Source organism: Athene cunicularia (genome assembly GCF_003259725.1).
Source record: "Athene cunicularia isolate RWA chromosome 18 unlocalized genomic scaffold, athCun1 chr18_part1, whole genome shotgun sequence".
Classification (NCBI taxonomy): Eukaryota; Metazoa; Chordata; class Aves; order Strigiformes; family Strigidae; genus Athene; species Athene cunicularia.
In genome coordinates, this window is record NW_020799123.1 from 3788905 (window position 1) to 3816650 (window position 27746).

At 36.4% G+C, this 27746-nt stretch overlaps 1 protein-coding gene and 1 non-coding gene across 3 annotated transcripts in view; both read left to right on the top strand.

The window, feature by feature from the left end:
- B3GNTL1 (UDP-GlcNAc:betaGal beta-1,3-N-acetylglucosaminyltransferase like 1) overlaps nucleotides 1-27746 on the top strand; it is a 121198-nt gene that overhangs the window by 76818 nt on the left and 16634 nt on the right. For both annotated transcript variants that reach the window (XM_026861360.1, XM_026861361.1), the window contains 3 exons: nucleotides 10458-10553; nucleotides 18105-18229; nucleotides 26048-26183. In XM_026861360.1, the coding sequence (XP_026717161.1) occupies nucleotides 10458-10553; nucleotides 18105-18229; nucleotides 26048-26183 (357 nt within the window). The remainder of the gene's footprint in view (nucleotides 1-10457; nucleotides 10554-18104; nucleotides 18230-26047; nucleotides 26184-27746) is intronic.
- Nucleotides 2455-2561, top strand: LOC113487006. Its single transcript, XR_003399695.1, has one exon. It is a non-coding gene; the product is annotated as a U6 spliceosomal RNA (small nuclear RNA).

Below are 27746 nucleotides of genomic sequence, written 5' to 3' on the forward strand. Positions count from 1 at the left end.
AGCTGCACTTTGCTTAGTATCAGATTCACATAACATACTGAAGCAGTTTTTCAGATCTTATTTCTTATTACAGAAATTCATTTAATCAATTTGAGGGTACTTATAATAATCTGATTATAGGAATGTATGGGTACATGAGGCTCATGCAGATATTCACCCATTTAAAGGTGCTTACCTGAACCAGTGAATTTAGAAGCCTCACCCTCTAGGAGCTCCACTGCACTCAGTAGAGATGGCACAGAGATCTTAGATGAGTTGAGTTGCCGCATGGTAGAAATTCTCTGTGGTAGAGAGCACCCATATTGCCTGGGCTGCTTGCTTATATGTCTCTGATTTAGGATGAACCCGGGCCCTAATCCTTGCTCTTTTTTATTGATTTATTTTGTTCTAATTGGAGCATAAATGCCCTGAAGCTAATTCATAACAGCCTCTACTTGGAAGATCTTAAGCTATTTATTACCTTCTTTCTTATCATTGAATTCCTGAGACTTTGAAAATATTTTAACATGCTGGATAGATTCAATGACTGACTGAACAGTAACTAATTCAAAACAGTGATGGGGAATGCCAAGTTCAGATAGAACTTGATGTAGATATACATGTCAGGAGTGATACATACTTAAGAGCCCAGTTTCAAAGATATGATATGACCTTGAAACTACCCATGCTCTGAGAGTTTTGGTTATAGAGTAAGCAGTCACAAATAAAAGAAAATGTTGATCAGATTGTTGGCTGTGAGGGAGTGAAAGAATCTACAAAATCAAATCCCACATATAAACCCATCAACAACTTATTAGGGAGGCTGAAACAAGAGAATGCAGATAGGAGAGAAAAGCTTTGTAGTACTCTTAGCTCTGTTTTTTCTCAGACTTTTACAAATTGATAGGCACTTAATTTTTATTTCTGCATATTCTCAGGATTGGTTGAGGTCTTTTCATTTATGTCTTCTGCACTGTTGAAAAACAAACTTGTAACAGATCACTGGGTTCTTGATATGCACTAGGTCCCTTTCATTATCAACATGTATATGTGTGTGTAAAAACTTTTCCTGAGGTACTGTTGTGGGTTTTTCTTCCTTTAGTATATATCATTATGAGAAAGTGTATTGTGGAGTAAAAGATTTGAAACAGTATGCAGAAGGCTAATATTAGGCCATTTATGTAAAACAAAACTCTGAGAAGCGTTTCATTTTTCCCCTGTGTGAAGTATGTTGTGTTACTGTTCCTTCCACTATCAGTGAACTTTATTTTTCTAAAATAATTAAATAACTGATTTTTGTTTTCTGTCTTTTCTTTGTTTTCTCCTATTCACAATTTTGAAGTGATACAGAATGCAAATCAAACACTCTCAGAGCACTGGAATGCATTTGGTACTTTAATACCCCCCTAAAGACTTGTGATATGATGGAAGACATGAGGGAGAGATTTAGGGTAAAGTTTGCTTTGATTTCCTAAAGAAAACATTCTGCTGTTGCAGTTGTTAATCAAATAATCAGAATCTATTTTTTTTCTCTTTTTGTCTATTCTAAGTGTTAAAAGTCTGTAGGGGGAAAAAACCCACAGAAGAAACAGCATTTGTATTGAAATAAATACAGCAAGTTTGCATGAATATTTCATATTTCTTCTGCGGATCTTTTGCATGTACATTAGCACACAGCTGAACTTCTCAAATTCAGAAGTGTCTCCTTAGCTACAATTCTGTGCTTGTTTAGAAGATGCTTGTATGTCTTTCATTTAACTGGGGTTCATGTGTCTCCCCATTTCCAGGTTGCATACAACTTTTATAACACGAGCATTCATCTGAAAAAGAGAATCAGTGAGCATTAGTAGATAGGATATGTTATGCTTTTGGATAAACATGAATGCTCAAAAGTATTTGATGTTTCTCTCTCAAAATACCTGCATTTTAAAATTTGCTGAAGTTGAGATTTGCCAGGAAGTTTATTCACATATCAGTTGAACATTTTAGAATTTTAGAAGGTGGTATGTGACAAAGTTTCTTGTATTGTTTTTAAGTGAATTTGTTTCCCTCTTTACTAGCAAGTTTTAGAGAAGCAAATAACTGATTACTTCGTTAATTGTGATCGTAGCATCATCCATTTCAAAGGCAGGATAGTCATACTTTTTTTGCTGCACACCATGTGGGGAGATGAAGTTGGAGGAGAAGTCATTAGGAAGATGAGTAGGAAAGGAAAAGAGAAGTAAAATGCAGCCAACAGCAGTATATGCTTCCCCAGAGCTGGCACATATAGATGGGCTCATGACTGAGGGGTGGACTTACCCATGGAGACTTAGTGCACAGGTTGTCCATGAACGTCAGACATGTGCTGCGATCAAGCAAGCCAGATGATTAAAACCCCTTTGGTATCGAGGATGATGGTTAAAATATAAGGACGGGGAGGCCTGGCAGATTGACTATATCAGGCTCCCACAAACTCAGCACAGGAAACACTACGTGCTCACTTCAGCAGCACATATACTAAAATTGTAACGATGCAGAGAAGATTAGCATGGCCCCTGCACAAGGATGACACGCAAATTCATGAAGCGTTCCATGTGGTTTTTTGGTGTTTATACAGATGTTCTCTTCGCAACTTCTCCTCACAACTCCTGAAACTCCTCCCAGATTTCCCTTCTTAAATACATCATTGCAGAGGTGCTGCAAATCGGCCCAGCCTTGGTGCAAAGGTGCGTCTGACTTGGAGCCGTGGAAGCTTTGAGAAGTTTCTCATAGGGGGCCACAGCTGTAGCCCTCTTCCCTGCTACCAAAGAGACTCCTGCTGCACACTCAAAGCAGGACACTGCTAACAGTGCAAATCCAAAGACAAGACAATTTTCCAGGCCATTTCAGGGTTAGCATGATTGTCTTCATGCCATATGTGTTATCTATTAAATATTATTCAATAAGTCCCAAACTTAGCTGGTGGTTTTCATAGACAGAAAATGAATAATCCTTACTTCCAAATAATCTTGTGAACACTACAGATTTTATAACTCTTTGTAAGAAATTGTCCTATCATTACAAAAAGGACATTTATGTTATCTTTAGTTTTTCATAGACCTTTTAGATGAAATCACTGTGTAAATATATATTCTGTTGTAATAACCTAGAATATTTCAGTTGTTATCTTCATTTGGGTATTGTCTCAAAATCTAAAAGACCTATTCAGCCTTTGTCTTGTAAAAATACTAAATGACATGTCCAAAAGTCAAATGAAAAGGTCATTTTTAAGGCTTATGAGCATTAGTCAGTGTTGCTTCTTAGCATATTTCTTGTTTCTTCTAATCATGATTTTGTATCTGCTAATATGACTTTAAGTAGATTGTTTTCTTTCTTTCATGGTAAAAGCTCAGCATAAACAGCAAGCCAAGTAGGCAACCTCTTGGTACAGAATGCTTAATTTTACTGGATGGAGTAATTCTTCCATTGTAAATACTTGACTCTTTAAATACTGGAAACTCTCCAAAAATTAGAGAGACTTGTTAAGGCATGGATGTTACAAAGACCACTTTTAGCAGCTTACAGACAAGAAAAAAAGATGTAAAGACATGCTAAAATCATACAGGCTATTCCCTTTGCATGCATCCATTCTTTTGGTTTCAGCAGTAGGTTAATTCGTCGTCATTAGTAGATAAAAGCTCTGAAAAAGACTACAAGAATGGCGCTTGTTACTGGGTTTTACTAGGAGCATTCAACTACAAAAAAGAGATATTCAGCAGTATAGTCGGCTCTCAATTATCCAGCACAATGATGCTGGCATGGGCTGGCTCATATAAAGCAAAACCACATCTAATTCAATACATATGTATTAGACAATAAACCCAAAGTTAATATATTTACCTTTAGAAAAATTTGTAAACAGATTTCCTTTCAGCAGAAGATTAAAAAAAAAAAAAAAAAAAAAAAAAAAAAAAAAAAAAGGTAGGTAGAGTGCAGCTGGATATAAGCAGTCTTTTCTGCATTTTGTTCTTTGCGGCACTCTGTTGGAGCCAGGGATGTCAGGAGAAGGTGATGCCATATTAATACACACCTTCTTACTCGTTTCAGATGGTGGTTTCACATCCAACAGTGCAGAGACTTGATATTAAAATTTAATATAACATAGGGAATACTATTTGTGTAGAATTTTTTGATTTGGTATAATAATGGTCAAATAGCTATAAAAAGGACTATCATGTTTTTCTTAAAGTAAATGGCTGGGTGAAAAGCACTAAGAAAGTAATAAACTGTGAGGGACAAGGGAATTCATTAGAGCAGTTCAAACAAATTAAACTTTTTTTTCCCAGTACTACTGCTCTCTCAACTTTCCTCCCATTACTGTTGTCTGCTGACATCATGAGAACTGGAAGTGTTGGGATGTAGGGAAGTGGGAAGCAGGGATTAGTATGAGAGATTCATGCATTGCATCCCTCAAGATTTAGGTATGCTTTAGAAAGTATTAAAATATACCATAAATGTTTTCATAAACAGTTTTTCTTTTCAACTAGCAGAAGAAGATTTAATAAAAAAAAAAAAAGCAAACATCAGCTTTTAATAATATTTATGTCTTGGTGTTATTATTTAGCCTATATAATTAGGATTATAATAACTTTGAATGCAGAATAATTTTTATTTTAAAAAAATTATTTATACATATTCCTGGCACTCCATAAACCATGCAGTACTTTGTTATGTAGGTATTCTGTACTGAACTATTGACTGGCTGCACTATTGAATAGGCTTAAAACCTTTTACATACATTTCTAAAAAGTTAACTGTCCATCCTACAGTGACTGTGAAGGTTAAAATAGCAAACATAAATTATTATTGCTACAGCTTGTGTGTACAAGCTGTATTTGATCATTAGACTGTATTGTGTGGAAGATTGACCAGAGAGAGAGAGCACTTAACTTTTATAATCCTTTTATAATCTTTTTTTTTTTTAAATCTTAATTTAAACCTCAATTAAGTTTTGAAATGTTGAAAGGGATTGTACTCTGAGGTGTAAGAGAACATCTCTGTAGTGCAGTACTTCTACTCTCCAGCTGTTTACTTAAAGGGGATCTAGCTGTATAATCTAGTTAGTTGTTACAGAAAATAAACAGTATAGGTCCCTTCAAACAGTGGGAGGAAATACTAGATAGAAAAACAGATACAGCAACTAGAAAGCATCGTCTTACAGTGGCTCACATTCTTGCAAGGAGTCTGGAGTTTCCTGCAAAGTGTGAAACATTTCAGCCTAGTTTAAGGCTTAAAATCCTGAGGAAATCATGGGGTCATAATTTTTCCAGAAGCGCAGGACTGGAATACTGTCTTTGAGGTGTTGAATGCGCTCTGATTTCACTGGCATTAGCAATTCTTAGGACTCTTTGATTAGTTTTGTTGCTGAGTTTGGGATTGTGAGGGTTAAGTAATGCTGATTTTTAGTCAAGCGTGCACCAGAATTGCTATGTATATATCAATCTTCCAGTATGGAAAGTCGTGGCATTGTTTTATTTTTAAAATGTGCTGTTTGCTGTGCCAGATCCCAGCTTCTTTAGAGCAGGGATTTTCAGTTAATGTCAAAGCATGCAATGATGAGGTGATACAGGCAGTTATTTATATAGGCATATGAAAGGGTAAACCAGTTCAGTACAATCTAAACTAACTGAATGTAATCCATACCAGATTGGGTATTTAGGCTCCTTAAAGCTTAATAAAGTTTGTTGTAATTATTTTTTAATAAAAATCTTATTTGCTGAATACTTTTTTGAAGTAGGATGAGTCTCCTCTTCCCTAATTTCTGTACCTCTTCTGTCACACCAGTACACACACCTGATGCTGGATGTGAACCCAGTAATCTTTAGTAGTGAGGTCCTGGTACACTCACTGTTGAATTAACGCACTGGTATGTTAACACATAATTTTTTCTATAGTCAAGAGTGTTGTCCTTTAGCCTATGGTCTGCCTACACCTCACAAAATCATTGTGGCCTTCTGCCATGTGATTGTTTTGTTTTGTTTTGTTCTCTTTTTCACCTTCTAACATGTTAATGTATCACCCTGACTATTGGAAAGCATAACAGAGCAGATTGTTTCTAATCCTTGGTCTGTGTGGATATAATTTCCAGAAATGCTCTAACATAAGTAGAATTAAACGTGTAGTGTATTTTGGAGAATTAGCTTGTTGCATTGGAGAGCAGCCTGGGCCCTTGATTAAATATGTTGCTCTTGTGAACTGCCTGGTTTCCACTCTGTATTCTGCTTGACATAATGCGATAAGGTTGTTTCACCATCTGCATGTGTTCTTTTGGCATGCTGCTCTTAGGTTTTGATTTGCTGGTTCATGAAACAGAACTTTCCTTGAAGAGTTACTATAAACATATGGATGCCTTTCTCAGTATTGGAACTTCAATTTCATATTGAATGCTGACGTGATCTGAAGTGAGCATCAGTGGGGACCAGAATTACATGTGCTGTTGACAGCTTTGAACCGCAACAAATAAAGTCACTTTATCAACTCTTTATATTCTTCAGATTTATTTTCAGAGTATTTCTATAATAGTTGACTGTAATTTAATAGACAGTTAGCAAGAATAACCCAGAGTAAATCAGTTTCAATTACTTGCTACTTGATCCTTGGAATAAAACCAGAGGACAATAGGAGTTCTAAATAATTTTTAAAATTTGGTGCTGAAATAGCAGCCTGTCTCTGTCACCTGGAAACTGATGACAATGGATTAAAATTTGGTTCTGACAACACTGTGTTCTTCAGGAATTCTAAGTCTGAACAGATTTATACCTGCATCTACAAGCTCTGTAGTTAGTTTTTAACAAATTGGTTGTTCAACTATATTATATATAAATAATCTTTACAGTTTACTCTAATTAATGACAAATGTTATTAAGCATTAATCTTCCAGTACAGCTGTGTGTGAAAGGTTCACAGGTCCAAACTGCTTTCTGATATGCTGACTTAACTCCTCAAGGAGGTCTGAAAGCCCACTGAGTTTCCAAGGTGATACAGGACATTTGTTCAACAGAGCTGGAGAATGTTTCCAAGAAAATTAAACATAGCTGTTACAGAGCTGCATCATAATTCAAGTTATGATTTTTGTCTGATTTTCAGATTAAGGCTAGCATGTCCTCTTTGTTTCTCTTGTTCCAGTCCATGCAATCCAAAAGATTTATGGATAAGATCTTAGGTGACAATCTCACAAAGTGAGAAGTTGCGGTTTTTATCAGCGAGTCAGCCAGTCCAACCATTTTTTAACACCTTGGCAAGTGTGTATGACAAGAATAGGCAAAAAAGAAACCCAGAGGAGACTTTCCCATCTGGCTTAAACCAAGCTGAAATCTAGGATTTCCCAACTGCAGAAGATTGAGGTTATTTTTTTTCTGTTGCAGATGAAATTTCAAAAGCTCTTGAAGGTAGCTTTCAAAAGTTTGACAAATGCTGTAGTGTTTTGATACAGTTGTTAGGAGTTTAGGGTTTTTCCTGAGCCAGTTCTCCTCCCATCACTGTAAGTATCCAGACAGAGGGTGCCGTTTTATATTACAGCTGGACTGATTAACTGTGGGCAACGACCAAAAAGGGAGGTCTTGTTTTCTTCTCCAAAGTTTGTTCCTTCCCCCTCCAGTATGTCAGCACTATTGCTAGTCTGACCCCACAGTGAACCGATTGAGAGAACTAAGGCTATAGAAAACTAACACTAAAAAAAAAAAAGGGAAATAATAGCTTTCTTAATGATGTAGTGCTTGGGTCTAGCTGGCCATGGGGTCAGGTAGTACCAATGCTGTTATATGTGACTGTGATGCATAGCGAGAGGCAGGAGGAGTGGGAGAGCTCTTCAATTAATATAGATGTACTGTAAATCTAGACTTTTAGCATATAGTTGCCCCTATCAGGTTAAAGATTATTTATGGATTGTCTGTACTGCTGCAATGTGTGTTTGGTGCCCTGTTTTCCTACATCCTCCTTTGTGGTAACACTAGTGTTTTTGTGGTTAGTTGGATCAGGGAGCAGATTGAACCGAAAACTAAGCTAGCAAAAAAAGGAAAGAATTTCAGCTTCACAAATGTTATTGTTAGCATAGATAGGGACAAGATAGCATGAATTTCTGCATTGTGGCAGCAGCACAAATTTAAATTTCCTAAAGTTTATTTTGATGTCACATTATAAATATTCATATAGAGAAAGCTTTTTTACCAGTTCTTTGACTCTTAACTGGTGTATTGTTCCAGGTTCAAAGACTTTCTTGAAGGATAAGACCCTGAAATCATGTGGCAATCCAGCCACCTCATTATCTGTCTCAGTTTTGTCTGTGTGATTCCCCTGTAGTAGCTTTTCAGAGGTGGACAGTGAGCCATAGAGCACTGTTTGATTTAGGAAAGACATCACTCTGTATGCACTGTGTGATGGTCTACTATACAATCATCATCATATCATTTGGTGACATTTTTGTGGTTTTTTTCTCAGTGTTTAAAATTTTTTCTATTAGGTTTCACTTAAGTATGTACGTCAATGGAACACAGATTATCTAAGATATTTAGGATGTATGTTCTTTGCATGTGAGCATGACTAATTACACCGAGCTACATCTTTAGATTAAGTGCATTTATGCTCCCTGATAAACCTGGCTGCACTGAGGAAATGGCATTCTAGCCTCTCCAAACACACTTCACGTTTTCCAACAGGCTCAAGACTTTCTTTTGAAGATTTTCTTTCATTCAGAAATGAGATTCAATGCAATGCATTCTAGCCTAGCTTTTCTCCCTACTGTTGTTTTCTTTTGGGATTACTGTTTGGTCATTGTTCGGTTCAGGCCATACTCAATTGCCCCTGTAATTAGTGTGGAGCTAATAACCATGTACTGCCTAATCATGTCTGCTCTGGTTTTCTGGAATTGTTTTGACTCTTTCAGCTCCCAGTGACTTTTGGGGGGGACTTTTTGACATTTAGCACCTCTGAAGTAATGTATTTCAGTTATGAACAAGCTGCTAATGTTTTCAGTCATAGCCATTGATAGGATTATTCTGACTAAATATGACTGCCTAAAATTTAAGCGTCTATATCGAGATGAGACATCCTAGGACCCCTTTACGGACAGTGAAGTTCTATCATTATGTTCCTGGAGTTAGCACAGGCTGTGTTATACCCTAATGTGGATATCTGTCTTTGGTCAGATGATTCATGCCATAAGAAAAGTTGGAGTAGATCTTGTGTTGAATTTTGATTAGATTTCTAATCCAATTTGCTTGGAGGTTTGGTCTGTATAGAACTGAGTGTGTAAAATTTGGGCTTTAAATCCATGTTTACCTGTGGAAACTGAAGTTATCAGACACCGTAAGAGTTTAAGGAGCTCCATCCCAGGTTGAAATCAAGAGGAACACCTTTAAAATGTAAATGCTCATATGCATGTAATAAAATTGATATTCAGGCACTGATGTTTAAAAATTTCAAATATGCAGGGATATTAATATTACCACTATAGCATGCTATGAAATCATCTGCTCATAAGGTCAGCATTTTCATTAGTGTATGAAGACTGGCAGTAATTGTGAGGTTTCTTTCTTTTGCCCTTGTAAACCAGGCTGTGCTTTTTATTTCCTGTGTAGTTCTTGGAAGCAGGCACAGCCTCCTGTCTTAACTTTGCACATTCTGTTTGACAAGTTCAGTCTCTTGTTTGGCTAGATACTTCATCTTGTAATAAAAGAAAGAACCGGTTTACCTTCTGTAATCCAGATTCTGGTTTATTTCATAGTTGTGTTTACAACAAGTTTGTTTAAAGCTGCAAAGAACCATTTGTATAGTTCTTGGCTGTCACTAGTCAAGAGGATGTAATTAATAGCCCCTCCTTTTTCAGTCCCTAAAGCATTTTCTTTCCAACAACCTTTTAAGGTAGGTACAACTAGGTAGCAAATCCATAGTGCTCTGATAATGTTTAAAATGCATCTTACTTGGCCAGGCTTGGTTAAGATTTAAGTGTCTTTGGCAGAAATAAAAGATCAATGAAAGTTCCTCCTTAATATATATATAATGAATATAAAATGGAAAATCAATGCACAACAATTGTAGAGTTAAGTTTAAGAATTTTAACTTCTTAAGATTCTTCTCAATTCATTCACTTCAGTATCAACATTGCCATTATTAATAGAAGTGTCAGTTCCAGTACACCTCTCTAATTTGAAATAAACTTTGAAGTACTCTGCGTGTGTTGCAGTTTATGATAGAAGAGAAGATTATGGAATATGAAGCAGGAGGTAGATTCATCTATTGGGCTGTGACACCTCAAAGATGCTGATATACACATTTTAAACACTAAGCACATGCTAAATTTTAAGCACTTGCATTTCTCGGTGCTTAAAATTGCTGGCTTAAGTATAGGCGTAAGTATTTGCAGGATTTCAGGTGAATGTGTGAGGTCTAATTTGTTCCCCAACAGGTTCTGGTTTTGACATTCTGTTAATTAAGACTGGCTTTTCTCACCTTTCTCCTAGGTGTTTACCTCCCATGGACCTACTGTGATTATGCCAACCTGGTTCTGTTCTCGAGAATGGTTTTTTCATGTGGGAAAATTTGATGAAGGTGGAAAGGTGAGTGCTACAAATACATAGCCCAGTCCACGAGGCATCTGTCTAACAACCTCCGAAAGACCTAAACCTGTTACTAAGAAATGCTAGGCAAAGCAGTGTAGATAAAAACTGAGGTCTAAAAAAAATCTGGGTCATACTGTATGTTTTTATTTAAAAAAAACCCCAGTTGTTAATACAGTTGTTTTGGGGTAACTCTGGTGACTGAAGAACATAACAGATGGGCTTTGTAGATAAATCTAACACATTTGTTGCATATGTCTGTATAGCTGGAAAAATTAAAGGATTCAGACATTCAAGCTCCTTTTCAGTCCCTGAAATAGATGCAGCAGATATGAGCTGAGCTGTTTAGCTTTCAGAGTTTTATTATGAACCGTCTCTGAAAGGTAAGGTAGATTTGGTGAAAGAGGTTGCAAGGGAAAGAAATGTGCAGGATGGCAAATGGTGGTAATACCTTCTCTTAAGGGGAAAGATTTATATCCTTAAAATGAAGAAAAAAGGGAGGAGGGAAGGTCACGATGTGCCATAAAACTATTATCATTAAATCTCATTTATCCACTTGTCAGTCTTAGTTCTCAGGCTTGTCCTTGGAAGATGTTAAGTAGATTTTCCTCAAGGATCAGGACTGAGAGGTTACAAATCAAACCACTGTTAGCTGAGAAATGTTCCTCTGCTGACAGTTAGGCGTTCTTTTTCTTTATAGATTTCGTGTATGAGTTCAATTTGGTTGCTTTAGGCTCATTAGCATGTTTATGAAATAAAATCCAGTGATGTTTGTTGGTGGTATGTATTGTGGTAGGAGTAGAAATATGTTGGCAAACAGATCTAATTCAGATGTGTTTGGATCCATTCTGTGTGTTTTTGACCTGAGGGGTTTTGCTTCCAGTGGTTTTGGTGTGATTTTACGGCTAGAATGTGTAGTTCTGAATTTTTTTTTTAAAGTCTTCATTTAATAGTTCTCAGAAAAAAAATCTGCTAAGGCTATTTCCTGGTTTATTATTTAAACTACTTTATGATTATTACTCTTTTTACAGCCTCTAAACAGAGCCCTCCTGTGCTGTGCAGTGTGTATATATACATACATACACACACATGTATATGTATGTATGAGACTATACAAATATTATTCTTCGGGCTGCCAAAAAAAGTATAATTTAAGGAGACAGCAGACAGAGAACAGAATTGTTTAGAGCGGTGAAAAGATTTGCCCTTAATTACATGGTGGGTGAGTGGAAGAGCTGAGAATGGTGCCTGGGTCCCAATACAATCTACATTCCTGACCCATGCTCTTTATTTCTTTTTTATTATTATTCCTTATCACTGTATTTTCATTCTCTGAAGAATGTTTGACTTTTTAAACATTGTTAGTGAGCTCAAAAATGAAAGCAAGCCAAAACATAACAACAACAATAGAACAGCAAGCCTAATGATAAAGTTCAAGAGGTTAACTTACACAGACTATTGTTCTGTGCTTTTTACTTTTAGTTCTGGCGGTTTTTTCTCTTTGTGCTGGTGTTTTGGATTTTTGGGTTTTGTTTTTTGGTTTAGCTTTATATATATAAACGTGTAGGGACTATCACACTGGTTATTCAGATGTAATACACTGACAATCTTAATCCTAATAATTTTTCAGCCACAAGGCATGATATGTTCTTCTAGTTTCAGTAATAGTTTCAGTAATTTATCAGTGATAGGTTAAACTTTTTGTTTGTCCCTATTGTGAAGTGTCCAACATGTCAAAACGCAAACTCTGGCTGATACAGAGGAACTTAAAAAAAATACCCTCTGAACAAGGGTGATGACAGATGTGAACAAAGCAGTGAACATAAGCAGTGAAGCCAAAGCTTTGTCCTGTGTGGCTTTAGTGGACAAATGATCAAGTCCTGAATCTTTCAGCATTTAGAACTGTAAAGTATTCAGCGTTGATCTAATTCATTCATTTTCGTTTGAAAACAATTCCTTTGAGGCAAAAAAAGATTTTGCATCTATTAATAGAGCTGTTATAAACTAGTACTGAGTACTCTTAAGGATCTTAAGTATGTTCTGACCTGACCCATGAACTGACTATGTTAATTTGATCACTTCCATCTTCTTTTTTGGGTTAGTATTTAACAGTGCGACCTGTAAGTGTCATATTGCTGCAAGTAAACACAGAAACAGGCCAACAAATCTCCACGTTTCAGCCTTCTCCATTTGCTAAACTGTTTCCATGCCAAAAAGCTGCATTTCTCATTTGGAATTAAGTCCAAACACCTGTTCTTCATATTTCAGTGCTTAGAACAAATGGAAGATAATTCTTTCATGGAAGAAATTGAGATTTGATGTTTATGTTAGTCATAGGGTTGGACTGACAGAGAATATATATAAGCTATGATGTAATTTTTTTTAATTAAAGGTAGGTATGCATGTATCTCTCCATCCATCCAGGCTTTACGTGAAAGATTTTTAAATTTTTAATATTCACAAAATGTTTTTAGAAATGAAGGGGGTTTTGGTCAAGATCTGCAGTTGTTGGAAATGTATTCCTTTTAAGTAATCACTGTGGCAATGTCCAAGCAAAATCCTAAATAGTATCTTCATAAATGGTGGCTTAGAAGCTGGCAGGTTTGCTTTATGCACTAACTAAAATGATAGAGGTGTTATATGGTAATTAAAGTGGGTGATTTTAGCAAGCTCTAATGCTGTGCTGAGTAACATAACACAATAGAAATGGTCACAAGCCTATAATGTCACATTTTCAATAGTATCCTCTGCTAGGAGGAGAGTCATGAAAACCATATTTCTGACTTAATTTCTTAGTAAACTAAAGGGAAATCTTCCTGTTTTCCAACGAATTTGGATAAAGAGTGCAGTGCTTCCTTACTGAAAGGAGTAGCAGGGCTTTACTAAGCCATTCAGAACTTGCACTTGAAAATTAGTGTGTGACATTATCCCTATGATTGGTTTTGCTCCTGTACATTTTGGTGTCTTCTAACAGCTAGCACTATTGTTGAAAAGTCATAACTGTGTCCAAAAGTGTCCCAAAAAGCTATGCTGAGGAAAAAAGTGTATGTTGTATAATATGAAAAGAAGATTTCAAAGCTGTATTATCTGTTAAAGTAGGGAACTTACAAAGTCATGCGCAGTGGTAAACACGGTGTCTGTTATTAGCTAAGCAAAGTTATTGTTTCATATGTTTGACAGTGCACTTCAATTTACATACAAAACCAACATCTTGCAATTGTATCTGACTGACCTTGTGTAATTCTACCAAAATACATTCTTCAGGGCGACAACAGATTTTGTTTGCTATTAACATCCAAATGGAGATCACTGGGAAGGCACATTTCTTGTCTCTTGGCGTGTTGTCCTTTTTTTCTAGTCCCTTGTGAGTAATGGGACTAAAGCTAAAACAACCTAGCTGGTTGCTTTAGATAAATGCTCTAAGAAATCTTGAGTAGAGTAAGAACCATATAAGTGAGCATTGCAAACATGCAGACTCCACTCCATGCAAATGTGGCAAATCGTATAGTCTTGGCTTTTTTCAAGCAGTATTATTTTTGACATCACAACTGTAATATGCCACACTTGTTTATCTCTAGAGTTTTACTACAACTGGGTCCCAGATTTCCTGTCACCTCTGTATTTAACCTTCCTTTTTAAGTATATGAAAACTAAAAATGGAGTGACAACTTTAAAGTTCTAAACTAAAAGTGTAAACAGGGGGAAATTATTCTTAATGAGCCCCGGGTGGAATAGCATATTATAAGCCACTGGCCTTTCAGAATACAAACTGTGGCTCTAAACAAAGTGTCTGGAGTTGTTTTGATCTATTTTTGTGATAAAATGTCACAAAACCCACAAATTAAGGAGGTGTCAAAATATCCTTTGGTGCACAGGAGACTGTAGCACATGCTGCAAAGTTCTAAGACAACTTTGTAGGCTATTAGGCGCTAACTAATGCATTTTTCCATTTTTCTCTGCCAGAGCACGCAAATGTCATTCCCTCCAGACAGGCAGGCAGTTACAATAACACTTGAAAGGTAAAAGGCTAAGTAGGAATTTCGTTTTTAGGAACATGTATTAAAATATGGTCAGTCTGTCAAGTAACCTGTCAAGGTGCTCTGGGGAAAAATCTAGATAAAACGCAGCATATTTTTGGCTTGGTATAGTTAAGGCTGAACAGAGATCAGTATTTGATCTAAAAAGAAAACAAAAGTGGTGGAGGCAATGATTAATTACATTTTATAAGCTATTTGAAAATTCACCCCATACCCCATGTCTTAAGACACTTTTTGCTAATCTCTTATTAAACATCATTTCGAATTTACCACCTCCCTTCCATTTGACTTTCCCATCATCTTTGTTTAACTGAATTTCTCTGTGCCAATACATTTGGATGGAAGCAACCTGTTGGAGTTTCCTCTAACCTGTTACTTCCCAGACAATGAAGTAAATGTTACAGGCTTCAGGTCTTATAATGGAGGCAAAAATGATGTAAAGGCATGAATTGGATGGGAGCCAAAAGATGAAGCGACAGATCTGCAGAAAGAGAGACTTAAGAATATCTTGGATAATCCTGAAGAGAAGCTATTAATGGCTATTTAATACGGAGTTAACTTGTGGTTAGTCTGCTTGCATACCTCTGGTGATTTTATCCTAAAGGAAGTTAAATTAAGGGAGAATTTTCAATTAATGATACTTTTTCCTTGAAATAAGTCATTTCAATGACAAGTTGTTCATTACTAAAGAAAAATACCATTGACATTTAATACAAAACTTGTCTTTAGGGAAAGACCGAAGGATGGATAATTCTTGATAAATTATTTTAGTTCCAGATTTTTTTCACCTTTATGTTTCAATTGGAGAAGAGCTTCAATTTCTTATTTAATTTTAGCTTCCAGCAGCTTAATAGCTGTTCCCCATTAGCAGTACACTTTGAAAAGCATTTGTTGGTGAGTAATTTTAATGTTGAAAACTATTTATGTGGTACCCTATTGCTGAAATGCTGGATTGTTAATTGATACTCTTACTTATGGATATTAATTTTCAAAAAAATATATTAAACTATTCCTTTAGTGGTTAAACAGCCTTTTTGTCTTGTTTGTCAAAGATTCCTGGTGTTTAAAATGCCATCTGGATCTAATAATATGTCTCAACTGGGAAGAAACTCTTGTATTGCAACAAACTTACATGCTCAAGAGCCATAGGAAGTCCCATCCCTGCAGGATCTGTAACACAGTCAACATCTTTCCTCCCCTGAAAAATTCATGTCAGTGCTTCTCCTTTGTAATGCGAGAGGCCACTGCTGAGCAATACAAGGCACCTGCTCATTCCTAGGGGTGAGTGTACTTGATTTCAAAGTATTTCTGCCAGTTAAACTAAAGCAAAAGAGCACTCGGAACCCAGCAGCATTTTGACAGATCCTTTTACTTTTGCAGTCACTCTCTTGTTTAATATACATATTAACAAGTTATCTTGAATAATGTAAGCACTTATCCAAAGGAACATGAAGATATGTATGTGGTGTAATCATGTATCTGAACCAAAATATGACTACTGCAGTAAACTGATACGTGCTACAAAATTTGTGCCCTGCCTGACAGTCTAGTGTGGGACTGGAAAAAAGAAAAATGTTTAAACTTTGCTGCTGACTCTCAGTATTTCTATTAAAGTCCAGAATAATAAGAAGAAAGGGCTATAAGATAAATTGAAAGAATTTGAGTTTGTTTTTTTCTTATATTCTTGATGACTGTGGTTGCTGTCTGTGACTCCAGCTTGCCTCAGATTTCTTTTGTGGCTTTCAAAGTAGGTTCGTATAAAGTATAAAAAGTTTTCTTCCGCACCACAGTTCTTAAACTATAAGGCAGACAAATATCTACAAAGACAAACAATAGCTACAGATAAGCTGCCCTTAGCAAGCAGCCAGATCAGAATCCATTTTATTCAGAATCAAGGAGTGTGGCGCAATTCAGTGTCTTAAATCAGTCTATCATATTGTGAAGTCTGGAGCTGCAGAGTTCAGGCCTGGATTTGGTTCTGATTTCTCCAAAGATACATACGATCAATTCAGTGTTTTGGATTTGTTTTCCAGGGTTCAGAGCTTTTTTGGTCTCATTTCTCTTTCCTTCCTTATACCCCCTCGGCTGCTCAGTCGCTGAACTGTATTGCTCCTCTAACTAGAAGGCCAGAAGAAACCACAGAGGGATTTTGTGTCCAGCACTTTAATTAGAGAATCTCCTTTTATTAGTTATGGAAAAAAGCTGTGGTAATGGGGATTTTTTTTTTTTTTAAACTTGTGCTCTTATTATTTTTCTGTGTTGAAATAGAATACCTAAAGTTGAGGTTGAGGTTTATGTCCCTGTTATTCATGTATGTGATATTACCTACAGAAAGAAATCTCTTTCCCTTCTTCTACTTGTTCTTCTCAACTTTGTCATGTTATTTTTCAGCTTTTTATTGATGCTACACTTAAATATTTTATTTGGCCCACCTGGTTTTATATATTAGGTTTTTTTAGCCTGATAAAGGCCTTCTAAACACCTGGTTGGAAGAAAGAAAAATCTGTATTTAAACATAGAGAAATGAACTGTTCTATCCATACTTTGAAAATCTGCGCCATTGCAAAATGTACACAGATGCTGCTTTTTTACCTGCAGTATAGGACTGCATCTTTAAAGGTGGGTTTCTGCTTTTCACAGAATCATCTAGGTTGGAAAAGACCTTGTAGATCACCTAGTCTAACCCTTAACCTCACACTGTCGGTTCCCAGCTACACCATTTTGTATGCTACGACATGTAATGGAATACTATGTGCCATCAGATTGCACTTCTGACACTGTGCCTCTGGCATGAAGATTTTCTGATTTTTAGGTGGAAAATATTGCATATGATCAGGAAATCTCTAACATTTCTTAGCGCCTGATAAATCCACAATTCCAGGAATTTTTTTTCTTGCAGAGTTTTGGCAGTATTGCTTGCAATCCTGTTAGGTAGAATGTGTTATGGAATTAAGTTGCAAGAAAAAAGAAGTTTTGTTTTCAGACATTGCCTCATTCTGAGGTTGCTTTTAATAAGGTTTGTATTAAGGTCTCTTATTATGGGGCCTGATTCACCTTTCCTAATTAGAGACCAGTATGTATTTGTATGGCAATGAAAGACAGAATGATAACTCTAGTCAAATGAAAAAACACTCTGCTGAAGTCACTGATCCCTTTCAGTAAACTATTTAGTTAGGTGGCATTCAGGCTTCATAAACTGTTCTGCAGCTGGATTCCTCTCCTTTGGGACTAACCTGTACCAAGCTTTATATCCCTGTCAAAATGAGATAATCTTTGTCCTTGTGGTCAACTGTAATTGTTTTCTAAACAGCATTGCTTGCTTTTTAATAGCATTATCTTTTCTACAGATACATTTATTTAATGACCCATTAGATAACATCATGGAGACATACAGAAATAATGCAAATAAAATTATGTTAAACCTTATTAATTTGGCTGAGAAATAAAATGTGTCTTCAGATGTAACTATGAATACTGGTCACTTCCTGCTTTGAAATAACTGCTTCTCTTCCAGGGTGTTCCAGAAGATTTGTTGTTTTTTTATAAACATATCCAAAAGGGCGGTGAAGTTTTTCGAGTAAACCATTGCCTCCTCCTGTACCGTTACCATCCACAGGCTGCAACTCATTCTGTCCTAGAGTAAGTTGTGGTTTTTGGTAAAACGTAAAAATTAGCTTCTTGGATGATTGGCAGCAAAGATGCTTAATCTCTGCAAGACATCACACAGCAAAATAACCACCTAGTTGTGTTTAATTTGTTGTTTGTTTGGTTTTTAAAGTTAAAAAGCATAATATGTTGGTAGTATCCCCTTTTGATGATAAAAGATGAGTTTTCTGTTTGTTCTTGCCATAATTTGCTTTTGAGTAACATACTGTAATGCTGGAATTGAAATTATGAATTGAAATCTTTGGTTCAGATGCTATGGCTATAAACTCTCAGTGTACCTGTGTTAATGAGGCAGGGACGGTGTGGGGACACTACCCTTTGACAGTCTGAGAAATTGTTTTGTCTTTGCAACTGTTTTTGAAATTATTTCACAATAGGTATTGTAAGAGCAGTGAAGCATTTTGGGGACTGCATTACAGCAGTGCTGTTTTCTCAACTTCCACTTACCAGTCCTTCAGCTGACACTCTGTTACTGATCACATGCAATCTCATAATCTGCCTGAATAACCTCTCTGGTTATCAAAAGCATCTGAGTTTCTTACCCTCAAAGCAGATTACCAATACTTTGTATGATTAAGTATCTCATCTGCTGAACATGGCAAAAGCAAGCAGCGAAGCAGTAACTTCTTCAGTGCTTTGAAGACGATTGCAAGATGTGTTTGAAATATATCCTAGTGGCAAAATTTTATTAGGATTTTTAATCAGGATTTTTAATATGAGGGGTTTTATTCTCATATTATTTGCCATGTGAACCATAATGTGAAAATATTTTTTTGAATTTTAAAACTTAATTTCAAAATGAACTGTCTCAATTTTAAAAAAGCAAACTAACTTGTTACACCAACAAAACCCTTCTTTTGAAAAAAAAAAACCAAACCAAACCCAAACCTTTCATCTGATAATGTGCTGCATTTACATATATTATTTTCCTATTTTAGAAGGTCTAAACCATCTGAATCAGATAATGAGGTTTGAAAAATACCTGAGGATGTTTAGTAGTAATTATCTCGGGTGTTTCCTTGTAAGCTGTTGCCTATTGCTTTTACAGTGCTGGTCTACCCTTAAAGAAAATGTTAAATTGCTGTTTGCTCTAGTTTTACCCTTCAGAGGTGTTCTTCATGATCAGGAGTCTTGCAAGCTGAGCCAAAGTTGTTTCTTTCTCTTATGCATTGACATGAATGAAAAACCATGTGAGTTTTACTGTCTTTTAGGAGTCCCACACCAGAATCACAGTGATTATTAAGTAAACTGTTTTCTTACTGATTAATGATATAAATACACTTTTCAGTCAGTCCTGTTTGTATGGGTTTGTAGAACTAACTAGTAAAACTAAACATTTTAATGTGAAATTTAGTTGTATAGCTCTATATTATTGTATTACTGTCAATACTATAGTATGCTAGCATAAATATCATGCTCATGGTTAACGTCACTATAGATCTTTATAAATACATGTATATATGTATACATATGTATATAAAATCATTTAACTCTGAAACAGTCATTCCAAGCAAGTAGAAGATATTCTTTGGATTTTGCAAACAAATATGAGGCAAATTATTTTTCTTTTTACTGGTGCATAAAAGTAAGGGGTTTTTTTTCTCTTGTAGTGTGCGATCATTTTGGCACTTAGTTACAAACTTTTCAGCCACGCATCATGGGATGCTAGAACTCTTGGAAGCCTGTTGCTTGTATCTGTGGGAAAACATCTTATTCTTGGAAATGAGTTTGTTTTGAATTTACTGCAAGCTGTTGCTTATTCAGTTCTACAAGGTTGTGTGGCACAAGCACCCTGAATTACAACATACTGTGAGAATGTGGAAATACTGTAAGCTGTTTCAGATGTGCAGTTTGTGTGTCCAAATTGGCACCTTTCTTGTCTCATTCTAAGAAGTCAGACTAGCCATTCTTCCTGTTGGCTTTTTGCTGGTACTACTGTTAATAATATTTTGTGTGAACCTTCAAATATGAGGTTGTGTAACATCTCTTCTTGTTGGCTTGTTTCCCCTGTTTGTTGTCTAAGTTCTGAAGGGCTGGCCAGCATTTGTTTCTAAAGACTTAAGTGAACATTAGGCAAAAATGGATTAAAGGACTCATCACAAAGGTTTAGATTTCCTAATTTGCCTTTTGGTCACCTCACCTTATTTAATGCATGTCCTACCTTTTCAAGAAGTCTGTTTTGATTTGTTTGGAGTTTTTTTTAAAGTGTGTTTTGTTTGAGTTTCTGAGGCATTTTGCTTCACCATTGGCCTTTGTTGTCAGAGTTAGCCTAGGCCTGGATTTGGAAATAGTAACTCACCAACCAGATTAATATCTTATCTGAGATCAAAATAGGAATAGCTTGTAGGAAAGTTGAATTATTTTGTTTAACAGTTTATGCCTAGTTTCAGTCTTAAAAATAGAGCTAGTTTGATAGGACTTGTTTATACAAAGGTGGTGATTCAGTCTTTTCAACAAAGACAACAGTCACTCATAGCCTATTATGGGCTGATTTTAGTTTACAAGACTGTCTTTCATTACCGGTCAGGGAAAAAAAATGGCTGATTTTGCATTTTCAGACTTCCTAAAATATATATAAAACTACTTGGCAAGCAACATTTAGTTCTTTCTATTTAGTATGTATAATTGTAAACACTAATGATTTTTAGGTCATTTCCTATGATTAGGATCCTTCTGGAACAAATATCTAGAGGTGAAAGTATCTGTGAAGCAGGAAACAAAATCTTATTTGCTTTCTCCCTTACCCTGGAGGCATCAGGCTGCGTTATTAAATGTTTTGGGTGTGTGACAGAATCTGAATGAAATTCAGTGTCTATATTTAGATTTCATTAGGTGCATACAGAAATATAAATGTTCTCATTGTAATTTCATCTGAAGTCTATGATGGATACGTGCTAAATGTGAACAAGCAATATAAGTTTTGAGAAACTTCTCTTCAGCCAGGAATTTACAACACAAAATCCTACATATTGTATCTCTTAAATCTAAATCATTTTATCTCACATTACAGTGTGTATCCTAGGGGTGTGTGTACTTTGAGCTACATAGCTACCTTACACTGATTTGATACAGTATCAGAGCTGGCTTTATAGTGAGTACTTTAGTAAGAAAGTTTGGTCTATAATAAAAACATTGTAAAATTCATAGATTTTTATCTTGCCAAAGGGGAGAAAAGGAACTGTATATAAAACAATGTACCTCGTTGCAAGATAAAAGTCAGCTTGGAACAAGTTGAGCAATAAAACATTGTGCTTGTCTTAGGTAGTGTTGCACGTGAAGACAGGCCGTTAGGGCAGGTAGCTAATCTTTGTTGCCATTTACGAGCTTTTGGTCAAGAGAAATGCAGTGTATGCAGAACATAAGGTTTGTACCTTCTGTTTGAGATTCATGCGATTCTCTTTTATGCAGAAAATGTGAAGTGTACTTAGAAGGCTTACAGTAATTTCATATGCTGTGTAGTCTGAATGAGTATAATATTGTTAAGAGCTTGTTCTGCAGAAATAACCAAAATTACGTAATCTATTGAAACCATCTGGTTTCAGGCACTAGAAGCTTCCATCGTCGTGTAAGCGCAGAACAAGCACTTAGTCTGAAACACACATTTGGTTGTTTTAGAGGTACTCTGAGGCATGGGTCTCCTGTCACTGATGAGCGCAGGAATGCCTGCTTCATTTCCTGCAAAAACATACACATCCAAAAATAGGCAGGAGAGAAGAATAACGTAACATATTCCTGTACAACTGAATTAAAGATGAGGTCAACTGCATTTTTGTCTTCTATTCTTGCATTTGGCACTTCAATTAAACATGGAAACTAATGACCTCATTAGATTCTTGAAAAGTAAATGGCATTAACATTGATAGTCTCTGTCTTTCTTAATAAGCCTTTCATGAAAAATAGGCCACAATGCAAACCATGCCTCAGTTAATGACCCATGACCTGAAGATGAACTCAGACATTAATAGAACCTATTAACAGTGTAAATGTAATAACTCAGTGGGACGATGTAGTCCAGCAATTAATAAGTTCAGATGAAGTTCAACAGAACAACAACGACAAAAAAAAAAATCAGTTTATTCACCAGTATGGTCAAGGTTCAAATGGGATTCATTTCTGAATTTCCTGTGGAGTGTAAGGACCTTGAATTCTGTGTGCAAAACCTAGGTATAAACCATCTGTTCTTTCAGCTCTCACTATGATTAAAAAGTTCTCTATTCTTCCATCTCTGGATTATCTATCAGGTGAGATTCACCTATAATATAACTCTCTTATCCTACCACGAACAAAAAACCACTTGAAGAGACCATTCAGTTGAATAGCTCCTCTTCCTGCCTGGTGTTACCTGAGTAGCGTGTGGGACCAACGTACATATAGAAAAGTTCAGATTTATGGGTTTATAGTATTACTGCGGATGGTAATCAATGCCTAAAATTCCAGTACTGCTTAGGATATTGGGCTTGTATTTGTGCATTTGTCAAGTACTTGTACATCTGTCTTTGCTCTGTTGATTCACTTATGTAGCCTCGCTGGGGGAAGGAGGGGAAAGGCAGTCAAACAATATGGTGAGGTTTGAGCTCAGACATTAAATCATATAGCTTTTATTGTCACATTATCTTTCATTTCAAAATAGGAGTAGAGCAGATGTTTCTTGACTCCTGTGTTCAGTCAGTGGGACACCACACATTTTAACAGAGCTCCATTGTTACATTACTTGGGTGCCTGGTATGGTAATAACTACTTGGGACTGAGGAACACACTTCATAGTCATTCTCACCCACTACATGAATACCCTCATTTCACTCCTGCAGAATTTTGGCTCCTCTTCTTCTTTGCAGACTACATAACTGATGAGTTTTGAGGGGCCATGGCAAGTGAGATGTTAGGATAATTATGCAAGCCTTGAGAATACATTTTTCTAATTGGAAAATTATACTTCTGATATTTCTTTTGTAAAGTGACGAGAAAATGAAAGAAATGGGGAAAATAATGTACTTTAAGAATTTGAGTCATGGAGGAGTATTAGGATGTGAGAAAAAACAACTACTGTCAGAAGAGTTTGTATCCCACCTTCTTGCTGAGGAAAGTCTTGTTAACTGAATACAGGCTAGGAAATTATATTGGAGGCTACTGGGAAGTGGCTTGCTTCAGTCCTTTCTGACACAGGTAGGAAAAGCAGCCTTGATTTGGGAGGATGCAGAGTTCGTAATACCTCCTAGTTTTTGCTGGTGGCTATGAATATGTAATAATGCAAAATCTGAAAATAGCTGTGAGAATTGTCTCAGAGTAGTGGTTTCTACAACTTCTAGATAGTTTCAGGCATTTTCTTTAATCATTCTTTGCACGTTGCTACAGTTCCTGTCTGTTGCACCTGCACTGGCTCTTAAAGGATGGGAAAATGGCATTCCCTTATCCCTCGAGGCAGGAATCCCAGTTATCTATTCTGGAAACATCAAAAAATGTGGCAAATTAGATGAACCAGAAACCTGAAGGGGGTAACTGAAACTCTCTCTTTTGACATTCCATAAGCCACCTTTTGCTTCAACATGTGAGATGCGTTGTTTGTGCAGAGCAAGTTTTCAAAAACATTAAGTCTGTGACTGTCACTCACAAATTCTCCCCTGGATTCTGTATTTGTCTGATGATCTCAGCTTGCATTGTTAAAAGTGTTTCAAGGTTAACTCAAAACTGCAAAGTGTTTAATAGAATCTCCATTAAAAAGGACACACAATATTGGAGATGTGATATGTAAATTACTTTCTGTAAGCATTTTCCTAAGAATGCCTTGTAGTGATGCAAGCAGAAAATCACAACTGCTGGGTACATTGACTTCATTTTCACAACCCAGAATAGGTATTTAAGAAAGCAGTTATTGGTGCTTAAATGAAGCTGTCTGACAACATTCCTTTATTTGAACAGTGATCCAGTTACTTGGAGTTTAATAACTTTCATGTCCTTTCATTTCTGAGTGCAATTCTCTCACTTTCCCCACTTGCATTTCTCAATATAGCATGCATAGATAAGATCGGGTCAGTAAATCTGCTTCAGTCTGAAATCTTTGTGGGTGATTACCAACGACGAGATTTGGTCTGCTTGAATTTTACCTCTGTAAGGACTTCTGTGGTATATAGGCCCCCATCGCCTAGACAGCAAATGCATACTGTCTGGTAGCAAACAATCCTGTGAATATACTGGGACATCTCCATGGCAATTAGAAACATTTTCTGTGTGCCTGGATGTAGATTGCACTGTTTGCTCTACAACTAGAATTTAGTTGATAATTCTTTGTATGCCTTGTATGGTTGCCTGTTTTTTCTTCAGCTTTCTTAACTTTGCAAACTCAAGTGGAAAAGAAACTTGCCTGTGTCACTCAAGTGAATAGAATAGATTCTGAAGTACCTCTGGAATGTAATACAGTGTTATCCTTCTGAAGTGCCATTTCAAAGTAAAATCAAGTTTAAAACCTTTCCATTTACGTGTAAAGCAATAATCTTCCTTTTCAGAAACTAGGCAGAAGCTCTAAAATTTCCAGTAAAGTGATCCTGGAAAAATACTTGACCTTCATATTTCTTTCCTTTAACTTTCCTTCTGGGAATATAGTATGCTTTAATGAACATGGAAAAAGGCAAGTGTCAAAGGATGCCAGCAGCAGCTAAAGCTTTGCAGCAGGAATGCAGCTTGTGGTTGCATTAGAAGAGATTTGCAATCAAATCCAAGACTTTTTTTTCCTCCATTAGTTGAAGTGCTGGTGCACAGCCGTAGTCCTCGAAACTGTGTGGAAATTTTATATGGGGTAGCTTTTCTTCTTGGGTATATTTATTTGTGTGTGAAGTTCTTTCCAAGTTATCACGCCACAATCAGTGATGAAGTGCTAAGCAGGATTTGGCTATGCTCAAAAATCGCATGCTGAAGTGAAGTGGGCTCTCTGGGTCTAACTAATAATCCCAGCAAAAATCCAAATGTCTTAGGGCTGCATGTTTTTCAAACCATAACTCAGGGCTGTGAAGGAATGATGCAAATAAGACAAAATTCCTTTCGTTAAAATATTTAAAAAGTTTGATGACAAACTTTTGGGAACAAATTAGGTCAACTATTAACCTCAATAACCTCGAGTATTGTATTTCTACCTCAGAGCTATATTTATAAGAATAATCTAAAATAGTAAATTTGTTTCTGTTACAGGGCTTTGTGAAATTTGGTAATCTGTTACAAAAAGGAAAAACTAGAAAATGTTTCATAGAAGTCAGATGTTGCTGTAATGCCAGATCATCAGACATATCTAGCGATCATACTGATGTATTTTACAGTTTTGTAATAGAACCAAAATTGGTGTAATGCATACAGAAATGTGGATAATCAGGACTGCAACTAGGAGATGGAGCAGCCTGATTCATTGATGAGAGTGGCTGACAACAGCATAGCCACAGCAGCTCCTGTTCCTGAGGGGAACCTGGTGCCTACCCACCAGGATAGGTTAGATCCTTAAAGTCCAGGAAACTTGAATGGATTTTTCTTCTGCTATAAAATCACAAGCTGCACTTGCAGATCAGAAGTAGCTTACTGTAGCTGCCCCACAATAATGATTTTTGCCTGAGAAAGTCCACAGAATTTATACCAATAGTTTACATTTCCCTTGGAAATTTCTAATATGATGATTTGGTGTGGCTTTTTTGTATCATGTGTGAATCAGTTTGGTCAGGTGTGTGTGTATATGAGTATGTATATAGGCGTACAGGTATACAATAACGCTAAAAGTTTTAGAGGTTGAAATCCAACCTTTTTCTAACTCTCAAGGGGAACCATCTGGAATCACCGAGTCAGGTTTCTTGAAGACAGAGTCCTGAGCTCCTGGACATCGTTCACCATTTGGAATGCTGGCAAGCAAGGCAAGAAGCTCTACAGAAGCTTGTCACCAGCTAATCAGAAAAAGGTGAGCTACTAAGAGTGGGTAACATCTGTAAAAAAACACTTTATTCTCTTTCATATGCCTCCTTGCTTCATCTAATGTCATGTAGCAAAATTCTCATATTTTGTCCCCAAAGTGCTAGTTGGTGATTAGTATAAAGTGGGGAAATTCTTAATATTCTCTAGAATGTATTTCTTATTTAAAATGCTGTATTACTTCATTTAGAGCGTATGATGTGTATGTAGTGCTACATGTGCACCCGTGGTCCTGCTTGTGGCTGACTAAGCATAGTTGTAGGTTAGACACACTGTATAACTGTTTATGGCCTGCTAGTGTGTAGCTAACCAGGTAGTAGCCAGGTACCCAGGGTGAGTAGAATAACCCTATATTTGGATGGTTTAATGCTGAACTACCTTATACAGAATTATTCATACATATGTAATATTTGTCCAGTCCTGAAATGGATACTGGACAGGTCTCTGTCGGATGCTGATCAAGCTGGTTTGTATTATGAGGGGTAGTTGTACTGTAACTCCCTTTTGAAAAGCTTGATTGTTTAAAAGTAGGGGTGGGTGCGAGGTGACCAGGTGAGAAGAAACTACTGTACATGACTGACTAATTCACAATCAGTTGAAAATGTGGGGGTTACTTGTATTTGGCAATGGCAGATATTTCTCAGGAGAGATTTGTCTGAGAGTTTAAATACCTTACTTTTATAGCATTTTCTGTTGTGTAATAACTTTTTTTTTAAGATAAAGGCTTTAGGGCTAATGTCAAATGGCTGTTTCTTATCAAGAACCACAGAACATTCATTTTATTACCAAATGTGTTTTCTTTTCTTAAAAATATGGATGGGAAGACAAGATGACAAATGTATATATAAACCTGATTAATGTTATGGCCCTCAGACCACACACATATAAAAAAAAGTGGAAGAAATTTGTATACCCATAGTCAAAATTACTGAATAGACATGGGAGACATTCACAGAGTAAATATACGACACAAGAATTGAACCTGAATTTCTTCCTTGATACTCCAGTGCAATCCCTCGTTCATTGCCATCGCACAGCAGTGGGTGAACTCTATGACGAAAGAAGATTAAATGAAATGTTACTTCATTCAAAGAGGACAGAACTGTCCAGTAAATGCACTGTTCATGTGAATTTGAGGGGGGTTAGGAAAATGTTCTATTTCATTACTATTTTGCAGGGCATTTTGTGAATTCCACTAATTTACTAGTGACCATTGCACTTCTCTGTCTGCAAGTTTATGAGAATTAGAAAATAAGTTCCGAGGGAAGAGATGGCAGTTTGGTAGATTTTTGAGATGTTATGTAAAAAATAGACTGTGTTGTTTTTGTAGCACTCTCTCACCATCTTAGGTGCTTGGGTTTTTTTGTTTTGTTTTGTTTTCTAACTTTTTTGTGGTGCCAAGTCAAAATGGAGATTGATATTAAGATAGAACACCTCTCTAGGTTGGGGTTACATGTGCCACCTACTTCTATAGGTGACTCATTCAGGGCTTCACATCCTGCTCAGCAAACACAACGGTAATTTGAATATGTCACTGCAGAGATGATAGAAG